Source organism: Oreochromis aureus, linkage group 15, assembly GCF_013358895.1.
Source record: "Oreochromis aureus strain Israel breed Guangdong linkage group 15, ZZ_aureus, whole genome shotgun sequence".
In the NCBI taxonomy this organism is placed as follows: Eukaryota; Metazoa; Chordata; class Actinopteri; order Cichliformes; family Cichlidae; genus Oreochromis; species Oreochromis aureus.
This window is the reverse complement of record NC_052956.1, coordinates 40,967,884-40,981,385: the sequence shown is the minus strand read 5'-3', so window position 1 is coordinate 40,981,385 and position 13,502 is coordinate 40,967,884. Positions and strand designations below refer to the sequence as shown.

Sequence of the window (13,502 nt, the reverse complement as noted above, 5' to 3'; positions counted from 1 at the left end):
AGTTTCAGCTGACTTAATGGTTTAATCTCAGGCTTACTTACACTTAAGTTTAGGATCAGCTCTGAGTTTACCTGAAAGCAGCTCTGAGCTCCAGCTACTCAGTGCTACAGGCCCCTTAACCACAGGTGTAAGTGTATGTACAGGTGAGTCAAACACAGTGTGTGGTGCAGAGCTTTTATTTCAGATTTTATTGAATGCAGCGACGTCCATCGATTGTACAAAGTCCTCGAACTCCGTGATCTTCTCCTCCAGGATGTCGGTGCCCACCTGAGACAGATGACATCACAGAGGTGAGCTCACACACAGACAACAGCATTTACTGCTGCAGGAGTGTCACAGGTGATCTAATCAACCTGACAGGCACCTAATCAGCAATCAATAACAGGCCACTCACCTTGTCATCCTCCACCACACAGTTGATCTGCAGCTTCTTGATGCCGTAACCCACGGGAACCAGTTTGGCTGCAGGACAGATCAATCACAGTTAGCGATCAGTAACTCCAAGCTGCAGCTATCGGGTTATTGGTCAGTGATCAGAAGCTCTCAGATCAGTAAGAGTCGATCAGTGATCAGCCGAAAGATGGTGAGTTAGATCATCAGTGAGCCTGATCAATACTCTACACACAAATCAATAATCAAGTGTCTGCAGGAATCACACCCACTCTGATCAATAACCCATTATCAATAAACAGATCAGAACATCAAAATGAGCCTGTACTGATCTATAATCAATACTTCAGGTGTCACAGGTATACTGAGTCACCCAATAACTGATCAGCTCCATTGATCCATCAGTACTCATCTATAGTCAATGATCACGGCGTTACCAATGACTTAACTGACAGAGTACTGATCAGTACGTCACTACTACTGCGAGTGTTAGACACTACTACTACCACATCATCTGGTACAATGATTACTTTAATGCTACTGCAGTGCTACCAGTAGTATTACTCTGCAGTACCCACACCAGCCCATCCATCCGGATACTGACTCCAACCTTGTGTGTAATACTTGAACCCCACAGTGGTGTGTGTAATAGTGTATGCAGTATTTGCAGTAGTACTCACACTGGCCCCACACCAGCCCGTCCATCTGGATACTGCGTACGCACTCCTCGAGCTTCGCCATGTCCGTCTCGTCGTCCCATGGCTTCACGTCCAATAGAATTGAAGACTTGGCGATGACTGCGGGCTCTGCAGGAGAGGGGAGGGGGTTAGTTACTGTGGAAATGGAGCGAGCCACGAGCCGTGCGAGGGCGGGACTCGTCAGGCAGAAAAGGCATCCATCAGGCGTCAGCCGAAAGATGGTGATTGGTTAATCATCACAGAGTCTGTATGACGCATTGGTTGCGAGGGGGGCGGACCTACTTTTAGCCTTCTTGGCGGCGTAGGCAGCGAGGCGCTCCTCCTTCAGTCGGGTCGCCTCAGCATCTTCCTGTCAAACAAAACTCAGGGTTAAAGGTTAGAGTGACAACGCTGTAGCATCATGGTGACATCACCACCTCCTCACCTCCTCATCTGAGCCGAACAGGTCGATGTCATCATCGTCCTCGTCTTTGGCTGTGGTGGGGGCGGAGCCTGAGGTGGTGTCAGCCACTCCGGGGGGCCCGTACTGACCCAGGGGCTTCTTCACACCTGGTAAACTGAAACAGGAGGCGAGGTTTAGTTGCTGCCAGAGCACACCGTTGTTCACCCCACGATGTCAGCAGCGCTCACCTGCTCTTCTCGCTCTGGTAGGAACGGATGTGGTTGTACCAGCGGAGGGCGTGGCACAAGTCAGCAGGGGGCGGAGCCGAAATAGCTTCGAAGACCGCCACGTCAGCCTGGGAGGGTACGTACCTGAGGAGAGAACACATGACCATGGCTAGGGGTACTCCAAGAGCAGGTGCAAGACTTCATTCCATCCACGTGGGACACTGCGCAGACTCGCGGCGCGCAGCCGTTAGCAGGATGCGGCTAACAGACTAACAAGCTAACAGCTTGTCACGTCAAACGGAAGTGAATAAAAACGGTCGCGGCACGGACCCTTCCTACCCTACCCCTACCCTCCTTCCAAACCCGGTGCACTTCTCGCGCCAGATTACCGTCCCGTTTCCTGTTTCCCTTCTTTAGCGCTTGAATCAACGCAGCTAACCGTTAGCCCGTTTGCTCAGCATGGACCCAACATGGCGGCGGCTATGCCGCAGTTTCCACCGCTTTACGGCGGCTCCCGGCACTCACCCTTCGATGTAGCTGCGGTCAGACAGGAAGTCGTTGAGCACTTTGAGGCCGGAGGCTGACTTCAGGTCACCGAAACCCATGATAAAGGTGATGAAGAGGAACCACGAGGACACGCGCAAGGATCCGCCGGAGGAGGAAGAAGAAGAGGGAGGACGCAGAGCGAGGATCCTCTTTATAGGAGGAGACAGACTCCTCCTCAGAGGAGTGCTGCCGCTCCGCCCCGAGGAGAAGAGGGAGGAGGAGGAGGAGGAGGATGTCCCCAACTTTATTTAAAAACAGCTGCTTACAAGAGCCGGAGAGCGCGGGTTCGAGTCCAGCTCAGGACACGTGACAAACGTTCTGGAGCGACCAATGAGGAGGCAGCACGCTCTGTAGCCTTATTTAGTAAATCATTAGAGGAGACCGTGGCTTTGGAGCTGTGTAAATAAAGTGAATATTACCTGTATCTATCTATGGTTACTCCATCAGCAGCAGCAGCACCGATCCAGCTCAGCTGCTCCTCTGACTGATGTCAGATCAGTCAGACATGAATAATCGATAGTCTGGTTCATGATGGCTGTGTCTGAGTCCTCCTCAGTAACCTGATAAAGTAACTCCTGCAGGTGTTGGGGTGCTTCAGTGTTTCTGCATCTCACCGTGTACCTGAGCTCAGCTGGTCCTGGATCAGCATCAGTATCACATCATCCACAGTTTCACCCGCACCCAACAGTCAGACCTTCATCTTACAAAAATGTCATCCTGCTGTCTGATGGCACTGATGATGTCACTGATGATGTATATCATCATCTCCATCATCCCCAGCCTGATCTCCACGGAGAGTAAGATGAACGCTGCTATCTGAGCTTTGGGGGTGCTGAGCACCCAGAGAGCTGCCCAGCGAGGCAAAATAAACTTTACACATCACAATGAGACTTCTTCCCTGTCTCTGTCATCCCCTGCATCCTTAAATGTCTCCAGTTCTCCCAAGTTCTCTATGACACTCTCCTTGATGCATTTAAACCCCTGTTCCTCCCTGTCCTCGTCGTCTGTTGTCTTCATCTCTGTTATCAGTCATCATAATTTTACCATCTCTGTGCAAGTCTGTAAATTTCTTTATTAAATCATAAGATTCTTAAATTCATCAAGTCTCTCTGTGCCTGGGTTCTCATCACAAATCATGACATCATTGTTTTGTACATTTTAACACAATTCAATCCCCACATTTGTGAAAGAAAAACAAAACACTTTTTTAAAAGTCTGTAACAAAACCATCAAATCTGATAAAGGTTATTTGAATGCTGCAAAAGAAGAATGGATTGGAATAAAAAAAAATACATATTCTAACCTTAATTACTGGGGGAGAATAATGAATGATGCTCATAGTGAGTAAAAAGTAAACTGAGTGCATTTTTTGGACAGAGATTCACTTTTAATGAGTATGTATAATATAATACAGATACATAAAAAATACTCCCAAAACAGAATAAGTTATTACAAATAAAGTATTACAAAATATTAATAAAAAAAATATAAAAATGGAGGCAACTTTGCCTGTGGTAGAATGTATACAATGTATGAAAAAATCTTTACTGCAGATACCAATTTTACTAATTTAATAATACTAATTTTGTGTTGTAAGATTTATGAGTTTCATACTTTCATAGTGGTACTTGGGAGAGCTCGACATTTTCCCAATGGTACACACTGTAAAAAGTTTGAGAAACACTGATAAGGTAAGTGTATGTGTACTTTTGGAAAACATTTAAAGCTGCAGTACAGAATCTTTGAAACAAGCTAGTTTAAAACATTTTTAGAATATAAACAGAGCACTCTGCTTCTCGTTACAGCTCCTCACTCCACCAGGGCTGTTTGGCACTTTCTGATTCAGTGTGCAAATGTGGTGCACGTACTGCAGTCATACAGACAACTGGACGGTCCAAAGGTTAGCCTACCTATTACTGGCTGAGGTTTTAGTAGAGTTGTGGCTGAACCACATAAAAATATATCATTAATTTTAATCTCCCCAATCAATGATAATGTTATGTTGGAATGTTGTTAAAGAGGGTCAAAAATGTTTCAACCCAGTTTGTTTTGCAGATTCTGTATAGCAGCTTTAATATAGGGAGAACGTAACTTCTAGATTGTATGAGTAAAATCAGGTTTTTTCTCTTTGTCAGTTTAACGGTTTCTGTTTTGCCTGTCACTGTACCCTGTCTGTTTTCTTACCTGGTTCTTCCTGACCTTTCTCCTCATGTTCCCCTCTTTCCTCTCTCCCTCTTTGGACTGACAATCATACACAAATAGATTGGATTCAATTAGATGAAAAGATTACATTAATATGAAAAAAAAAATACTATTAAGATCACCAGTGTTGGGCAAGTTACTTTGAAAAAGTAATTCAATTATAGTTACTAGTTACTTCTTCAAAAAAGTAACTGAGTTACAATATTCTAAAAGTAATTAATTACTTGGAAAAGTAACTATTATGCGTTACTTTAAAAAAAAAAACGTTTAACCCCTGGGGTCCAGGGTATAATTGGCCATTTTTTTTACTACTCTTGATTTTCTCTCCACATTTTACCTTTAAAAACTATTTACTTTGCCTTGTTTGGTATCATTCTTTTTAGCACAACCTTGCGTGCCTGAATTTACAGTTATGTTCTCATTTTGTCATACTGTATAACCAGAATTGATCTAAAATCAGACAAAAACCATAAAATCAGAGTAGAAAAAGTTACATTTTTACTGTAACAACCACAAACATGTTTAATGAATCATATTTCATAACTTCAAATGCAAATATTAATGTCAATTTTAAAATCCTATGCACAAGTTTTGCAAACAACAAATTTATTTGCATCCATTTACCTTGATTTTTTAAACAACCATTTCAAACTATTTACAGAACAATCAGCTGTTCTTCAATAAGATGCCACACAAATTATTTGTGCCACTCCAAAAAAAATAATTTCTGTCCACTATAAAGGAGAACATCACAGCCTGATACCTGCAGGTCTGACAGCAGCAGGTGTATCACTGCTGTTTCTACCTGGAGACAGCAGTCGCCTCATTGTTCTGACACACAACACAAAACTATTCACAACACTACACACTAACTACACAAGACAACACATTAACTACACACTCCAAACACGCTAAACGTCACAAATCTCACATCTCAAAACTCGCTCTCTCTCTTTTTCTGCTCTCTCTCTCTCTCTCTCTCTCTCGACGTCACTCCTAAAACTTCCCCTGTTTTGTTTTGTTTTTTGCTCATAAGCAGAGAGTGCTTGCTAACGTGGCGAAACTATTGAGGAAAAAACGCCGTATATCTTGTTTATCACGACTCTGGTTTTACGTGGCCTATGGACACAATTTAAAAACTGGTATATATCACCTTGTTGCTTTGTCTTTAAGTGGTCACGTGATTGACTTACCACGACTACTTTATTCTTCCTCAGTCAAACAGCAGCACTCGATTGTTTTGCCCCCTGAGCTCCAGGGCCCTGTTTCAGAAAGCCGGTTTAGAAAACTCAGAGTTAAAAATGATACTCAGGGTTGAGTAACCCCGAACTGTCCAACTCGGAATATTCGGTTTCAGAAAGGCTGATAACAATTAGTTCAATCAACGCGGAGTTGCTTTAACCCCAAGTTAAGCACGCGCATAAAGCCCTGATTAGTGGAGCACAGATTAAGCGAGTCACCATGGAGACGGAGGGAAAGAAGGCGCGGCCAATGTATTTTACAGCGCTTGAGGCCGAAATTCTGATGGCAGCATATGCCGATAACATGCAAATTTTGCGGAAAAAAAGTAACACAGCCTCAGCTGCAAAAGAAAGGGAGCATGCATGGCAATACATAGCCGACAGAGTCAATGCGTGAGTGTTAATTTAAACATTGATCTAGGGATTTCCACCCATTTAACACGTTATTTTATTATATTTCATTTTATTTTTTATTTTATACATTTTATTTTGTGATGTGATGTGAGCGCAGGTGCAACCCAACAGGCCCCAAACGTTCCTGGTAGCAAGTAAAAATGAAATATAAAAAATGTAGAGGAAGAGGGTCCAGCCACTTCTCCAACAAACCTTTCCTCAGTAAGATGTTCAGCACTGATTTACAACCAACCTAAGTAGGCATGTACTATGAATGTCAATGCTATTTTCTGTGTTTCAATAGCTCCCTGTAAAGCAGCTGTACAAGACCTGTTTGATCATCAGAAAATAAAAAATGCTTTTTGAAATGGAAGTCTTCAAGCAGCAGAATGGAATGTGAGTGCCATCTATACAGCCAATCACGCCTGGGAACCCTGAAAATAAATGTAAAATCTAAGTAGTAGTTCAAGTATCACCACATCATGAATTAAGTTTTGTTCATCCTGATACCTGCAATTTTGTGGAATCCTCTTTGATAAATCTTGTGGGTCTATGACCGGGGAACACCACAAACGAGTACAGGAGACGTTTCAGTGCAACTGTAACATTCCTGACTGCCCGACAGACGGTAGCCTTGGAAACGTGCTCAGCGTCACCAATATTATACAAAAGCTCCCGTTTGCAAAAAAAACGAAGTGCAATACAAATAATATGTACAGAACTGAGAGAATGTCCGCGATGTGCCACATGAGCAATATAAGGCCTGAGGATGTTATTCAAATAAATTATCGATTGTGCTGAAAAACGGTAACGTTCACACAGAAAATCATCAGGACATGATAAAATGTCCAAACGCGCTCTAATCACTCTCTCCCGGCGGAGAGCTCTGCGGAGAATTTGGCCTTCAACATCTACTGGCTCTTCAAGGAAGGGGCACGCCATGTCTGACACTTCCTACAGTCAGGTTTCCGACAAAGAGGCGGAGAAGTTCAGGGTTAGTTGAAGTAAACCTGCTAGGGGGCAGGTTAGCTTCACGGAGTGTGTCGTCATAGTAACTCACTCAGAATTAATCTAAACTCGCTTTGTGAAACCGAAAACCCAGAGTTTTCGTTAACTCAGGGTATACTTACTCAGAGTTTGCACTAAACCGGCTTTCTGAAACAGGGCCCAGGGGCCCGTTCTTCGTACCTCGCTAAGTAAGTTAGCCGGATTTGACTGTTGACGATTTCGCGTGATCTTGGATCATTCGGTTCTCCGAAGCTCATCCGGGACTTGCTGTCATAGCAACAGATCCGTAAGCGTAAACCTGCTCGGGAGCAGGCTTACTTTATGTAAACAGGATTAGATCGCGGCCACTCAGGTATGTCCGCTTCATTTATACGAAAGCAACAGCGATATTTCGCCACTGTTTTACCATAAATAAATATTATCAGTGTAACTAAAGATAATGCAGTATTTGATTCTTTTATTGATTTCATACAGATACATACAGGTCATTTCCGAAAAAAAGGGAAATGTACTATTAATCATTCTATTTCATGTATTTGATTATTTCAGATGTAATTCATATTTTAGAGTAGTAATAGTAAAACACTTCGTGTAATCAAGATGAGAGACCACGGCTATAAAAGCGAAGGTGGATTTGGGAAGTCTGTCGCAGCCATGTCCTGTCCGTTTGTACGCGAGCAACCCATTGCGGAAGGTGCAAGATTGATAAGGAGAGTTTTCAGAATTCAGCGGATATTGCGGGATAGACAGGATCCTTTAGCTCAGCGCGACAGTGTGCTCATAGAGAGATATCGATTTTTTTGTTATTTACTTACCACACACACACACACACACACACACACACACACACACACTCTCTCTCTCTCTCTCTCTCTCTCTCTCTCGATAGATAGATAGATAGATAGATAGATAGATAGATAGATCTATATATATATATCTATATAGATAGATAGATAGATATATCTCCCAACTTACTGTGCATGCTTCAGTCACCCCTTGCATGGGAACAGGTAAAAGTGATGGAGTGTTATGTAAAAGTACACACAAAAAAACCCACAATGTCAATAAATGTCACGGTACAGAAAGCCGGGGTGTGACGAGGGGGTGCAGGACCACCACCTGTCTTATTGCAGGGTGTCTTTTCAAGAGACTAAAAGCAATATAAGTGATAAATATTACCATTCTGTAGAATATTCTTATATTTCACTTTTACTTGTTCCCATGTTCTAGTGGGTCCTGTTGTGGCTCTAATGTGAAAGAGGATATGATGTAATATAATATAATGTGGTATAATATAATATCACATGATATAATGTAATATCATGGATCACTTACGAGTTTAATTTGTCAGCAACTTTCTGCCAGCCCTCTCTCCTTGCTTTTGCAGCCTTTGCAGTGTTCCCTTGCGTTTTAATTAAACTCTGAAACTCCTGATATCTACGGTGGCCCTGAAGTGCAAACCACAAAAACAAATCACAAAACGCACAACAAATTGAAAAGCGCAAAAACAAATTGAAAAGCGCAAAAACAAATTCACTTAACGCAAAAACAAATTGAAAAGCGCAAAAACAAATCACAAAACGCACAACAAATTGAAAAGCGCAACAACAAATCACTTAACGCAAAAACAAATTGAAAAGCGCAAAAACAAATCACAAAACGCACAACAAATTGAAAAGCACAAAAACAAATTGAAAAGCGCAAAAACAAATTGAAAAGCGCAAAAACAAATTCACTTAACGCAAAAACAAATTCACTTAACGCAAAAACAAATTGAAAAGCGCAAAAACAAATCACTTAACGCAAAAACAAATTGAAAAGCGCAACAACAAATCACTTAACGCAAAAACAAATTGAAAAGCGCAAAAACAAATTGAAAAGCGCAACAACAAAAACCAAACCGGAAGAGGTAGGTACCAATGCTGCAACAACAGGCATCACTGATTGGATGATGGATCCGGTAGCCTTTTGAACCGGAAGTTGTTCTGCCGAACGTGGTTATGAGAAAGAGCAGTCAACGGCTGTATCCCAATTCAGGGTCTGCAGCCTTTAAGTACGCAGCCTCAACGATCCTCAAGGGCCGCGTACTCAAAGACCGCTAAGGCCGGAAGTGCGAGGCTTGTGAAATGGGACGGTCTAGCCTCCGTCGCGCTGCCCAGGTTGCCTAGCAACCATAACACCAACCGCTGGAAACGTTTCATACAGCTTTGACGGAAATGAAGGAGAACATATTTTGTTCGTGTGTTTGTTTCTACACGAGCTTTGTGTGATTTAATACGTATCTGAGGCTGAGACCACAGGACTGTAAAATATGATTGCTGGCCTTCATATCTGTACTGAACAGTCATTTAAGATTAGCTAGTAAATAACAATTAGCTAATGTTGTTCATGAGACTAAAGTCAGTGTAAATATGATATGGCCAATATTATAGTTATTATATTAATCATAAGTTATTACAGCAGTGAGTTTGAACTCTCAAATCAAATCACTTCTATTGTCACATCACATGTGCAGGTACACTGGTACAGCACATGTGAGTGAAATTCATGTGAGTGAACTCTGTGTCTAATACTGAGCTTCAGTAAAGATTCAAGTTGCAGTTATTTATATGTCCTATCACCTTAAATCTTCACTCAAAGACACTCAAGTATCTTTGACAGTGTATATGTAGATGTATTATATATAAGAGACAAATATTGTCCGTGTAATATGTTGGCATTACTAAATTTGGCTCAATGCTTACATATATGTGTAAATAGAAAATGTACGAGCTGTGATAACTGTGTCTGATAGAATGAAGAGTAGACTGATACATTAAATATCCCTTTATTGGGTGAGAAAATCAGACCATGTCATAACTGCTTTAAGTCATACAGAATAGATATCAGAGCCTTAAACAGGCTGACTTCTGCTAAATGGGTCAAACTGGGCAGAAAGTATACAAACACATAACATCCTTATAGAATATGATGTAACACTATAGATCAACTTACCTCAGAATATATAAAGCATATAAACAATTACAGCAATATGATGCAACAAACACAGCAGTACTACTAATCCAAAATACTCAAAGCTTCATAGAACTGAAACAAACATTTATTTTTAGCTCCATTCTGCTGCTGATACATACTTTAGGTTTCTGAATATTAAACTTGGTGCTGCCTTTCATAGTGTGTAACTTGAAGGCCCTGAGTACTTTCTCCCACACTGAAAACACTGGGATGATAAAATTATCTGAACATTACCTAATAAGACTGATTCAGGACAGACAATTAGTTATTTTAAACTTTCCTAGCAGTCCTTCACAAACAGGGAACAGTCTGTCTATTCTCTCCATCTGTCAGCTGCTGCTGGCTCTTCCTCCTCCTCTTCCTCACACACTGCTGAGTTTGTCCTGGTGGATCATCAGGGTGCAAAGCCTCACAGATGATGTGCAGCAGTGGGTCCCTCAGTCTGTCCTCACTCTGGACACTTGCAGTCGTCACACATGGAAATCAAATGTGTGATAAGCTGCAGGATTCAAACACAAGTGTAACTTATAAATACATGTTCATACTTTTATTCCACAATCAGAGAGAAAGAAACAGAGAGAGTGCAGGACAGACAGACAGGTGACAGTCTCAGGTGTATACACTGCTACAAAACAGCACAAGAGAAGGAGGATTTAGTGTTTGTGTTATTACAAGTGCTAAACAAGAAGAGTTCCCAGATGGTGCAGTGGACACATGTGTGACTCCTGTGATTAAAGCATCTTTCTTTCAGCTTAACGAGTGAACCGTCAGCTCGTTCAAACACACGTTAAAGTCCGTTTGGCTCGACACCACCGAACAGAGGCAGCAATATAACATAGCTAGCAATATAACATAGCTAACATTAACAGTGCAGTGAATCCTGCTTGTGGCGTGATATTCAGGACTGCAAACCGAGCAGCATCACTGACTTTCAGCTTGTTGTGTTTGTAGATATATGACTGACTTTAATTATCCATAAAATCATCACATTCTCTGTAAGATTAAGGTCAACTATTGTATTATTATATTTTAAATGCTTTAAAACAAAGTAAACGCTGAAAGTACAAACATCGCTAATGGCAAATAACTTTGCCGACATGTGGCCAACAGTAATGTTTTAATGTGTTCCTCATTATTAAACATTTGCACATAAAAAGTGACATCATATTCAGTACTTACGTTTAACAGTTTACTCTTCGACGCTACGCTTCTGCCGTCTGCAGCAAAATTATCCACAGTGACTGCGCTGGCTATAAATTGTGGGATATGTTGGGCCACGAAGTCTACACCGCCACAGCCTTAAAATTCAGGGAAATGAAGGCCGAATTTGAGGGCCGCATTTCGAGCAGCCTTTGAATTGGGACAGCCTTGATGCGCCCGCTGTGGCGTGTCGGCCTTAAAATGCAGCCTTTAAGGCTGCAGACCCTGAATTGGGATACAGCCAACAAGTTTTGTCCAAGTTGTGGAAAAAGTTGGTAGAGCAGTCACCAAACTTCCGAACAGAACAACTTCCGGTTCAAAAGGCTACCGGATCCATCATCCAATCAGTGATGCCTGTTGTTGCAGCATTGGTACCTACCTCTTCGGTTTGGTTTTTGTTTTTGCGCTTTTCAATTTGTTTTTGCGCTTTTCAATTTGTTTTTATGCGTTAAGTGAATTTGTTTTTGCGCTTTTCAATTTGTTTTTTTTGTTAAGTGATTTGTTTTGCGCTTTTCAATTTGTTTTTGCGTTAAGTGAATTTGTTTTTGCGTTAAGTGAATTTGTTTTTTGCGCTTTTCAATTTGTTTTTGCGCTTTGCAATTTGTTTTGCGCTTTTCAATTTGTTGTGCGTTTTGTGATTTGTTTTTGCGCTTTTCAATTTGTTTTTGCGTTAAGTGAATTTGTTTTTGCGCTTTTCAATTTGTTTTGCGCTTTTCAATTTGTTTTTGCGTTAAGTGATTTGTTGTTGCGCTTTTCAATTTGTTGTGCGTTTTGTGATTTGTTTTTGCGCTTTTCAATTTGTTTTTGCGTTAAGTGAATTTGTTTTTGCGCTTTTCAATTTGTTTTTGCGCTTTTCAATTTGTTTTTGCGCTTTTCAATTTGTTGTGCGTTTTGTGATTTGTTTTTGTGGTTTGCACTTCAGGGCCACCGTAGATATCCCTCAATCAAGAGTTCTTGGTCTGCTGCCGTAAAATACTGAGCGCGCTCCTTCGACATCTTCGCCGACCAATCACGGGGTTGCCGATCAATGTTTCTACTATCGATGCGTAGCCCCTTTTAAGCCACCCAGTGATCTCGCATTACTTCATCCAGCTATACTAATCGTCAACAACAGGTGTGTTCGGAGAACCGGATTAGCGAGCTCAAGGTTAGCGCGATGATTTGATCTTGGATGTGTCATTTGATCTTGGATGTAGTAAGCGAGGTACGAAGAACGGACCCCAGGTGTTGTGCTAGACAGTGATCGTGATTGCCGTCCGCGGGAGCGCGCAGCTGCTTAAAGCTGTAGCGTCCAGATTACTTACAGCTACTTCCGTGCAGGGGCCTGTTCTTAATACATTATCTTTAGTTACATTGATAATATTTATTTATGGTAAAACAGTGGCGAAATATCGCTCTTGCTTTCATATAACTGCAGCGGACATACCTGAGAGGCCGCGATCTAATCCTGTTTACATAAAGTAAACCTGCTCCCGAGCAGGTTTACGCTTACGGATCTGTTGCTATGACAGCAAGTCCCAGATGAGCTTCGGAGAACCGAACGATCCAAGATCACGCGAAATCGTCAACATTCAAATCCGGCTAACTTACTTAGCGAGGTACGAAGAACAGGCCCAAGCTGATATAAGATGCGGTAAGCTGAAAACAGTTTCAACCGTCTGTTTGTTGAAAAATAGTAACGGACCGCGTTTCCTTGTTAGTAACTGTAACGGTGTTGTAACGATAGGAATAGTAATTAGTTAGATTACTCGTTACTGAAAAAAGTAACGCCGTTACTTGTAACGCCGTTATTCCCATCACTGAAGATCACTAACAAAAAGTCCTCTCTCAGTGTACTTTCAACCAAAAGGCAAATAACCAAACAACATGAACATCTAATAAAAGATATAAATATTGAAACACTGATCCAACATAATCCTTTATTGACTGATCATTTGATTTTACACTTTTACCTGAATGTGGCTCCTTTTCTTGAAAAGATTTCCTTATATTGATTATGAACTGTCTCTCTGTACACAAACACACACACACAACAGGAGTTATAAGGTTAATGGGCATCCAGTCAGTTAGCTAGTTAGTATCCATTACAAACAGGACAGTAGTAACAACAGTAGGCTATGGACAATTTTAAGTTTTAGATTTTAAATAGGCTGTATACATTTCAACGGGAGCAACAGGACGGTCAAATGTCGCTGATTTT

General features: G+C 41.5%; 1 protein-coding gene across 1 annotated transcript; it reads right to left on the bottom strand.

The window, feature by feature from the left end:
• Window positions 1–160: 160 nt before the first annotated feature.
• eef1b2 (eukaryotic translation elongation factor 1 beta 2) lies at window positions 161–2,387 on the bottom strand. The gene is made up of 7 exons (XM_031735668.2): window positions 2,223–2,387; window positions 1,719–1,841; window positions 1,513–1,645; window positions 1,371–1,437; window positions 1,071–1,196; window positions 395–462; window positions 161–267 (listed from the first exon to the last, which is right to left on the bottom strand). Exons 1-7 carry the CDS (start codon window positions 2,300–2,302, stop codon window positions 181–183), a joined length of 684 nt encoding a protein of 227 aa, XP_031591528.1. The 5' UTR covers window positions 2,303–2,387; the 3' UTR covers window positions 161–180.
• Window positions 2,388–13,502: the final 11,115 nt, after the last annotated feature.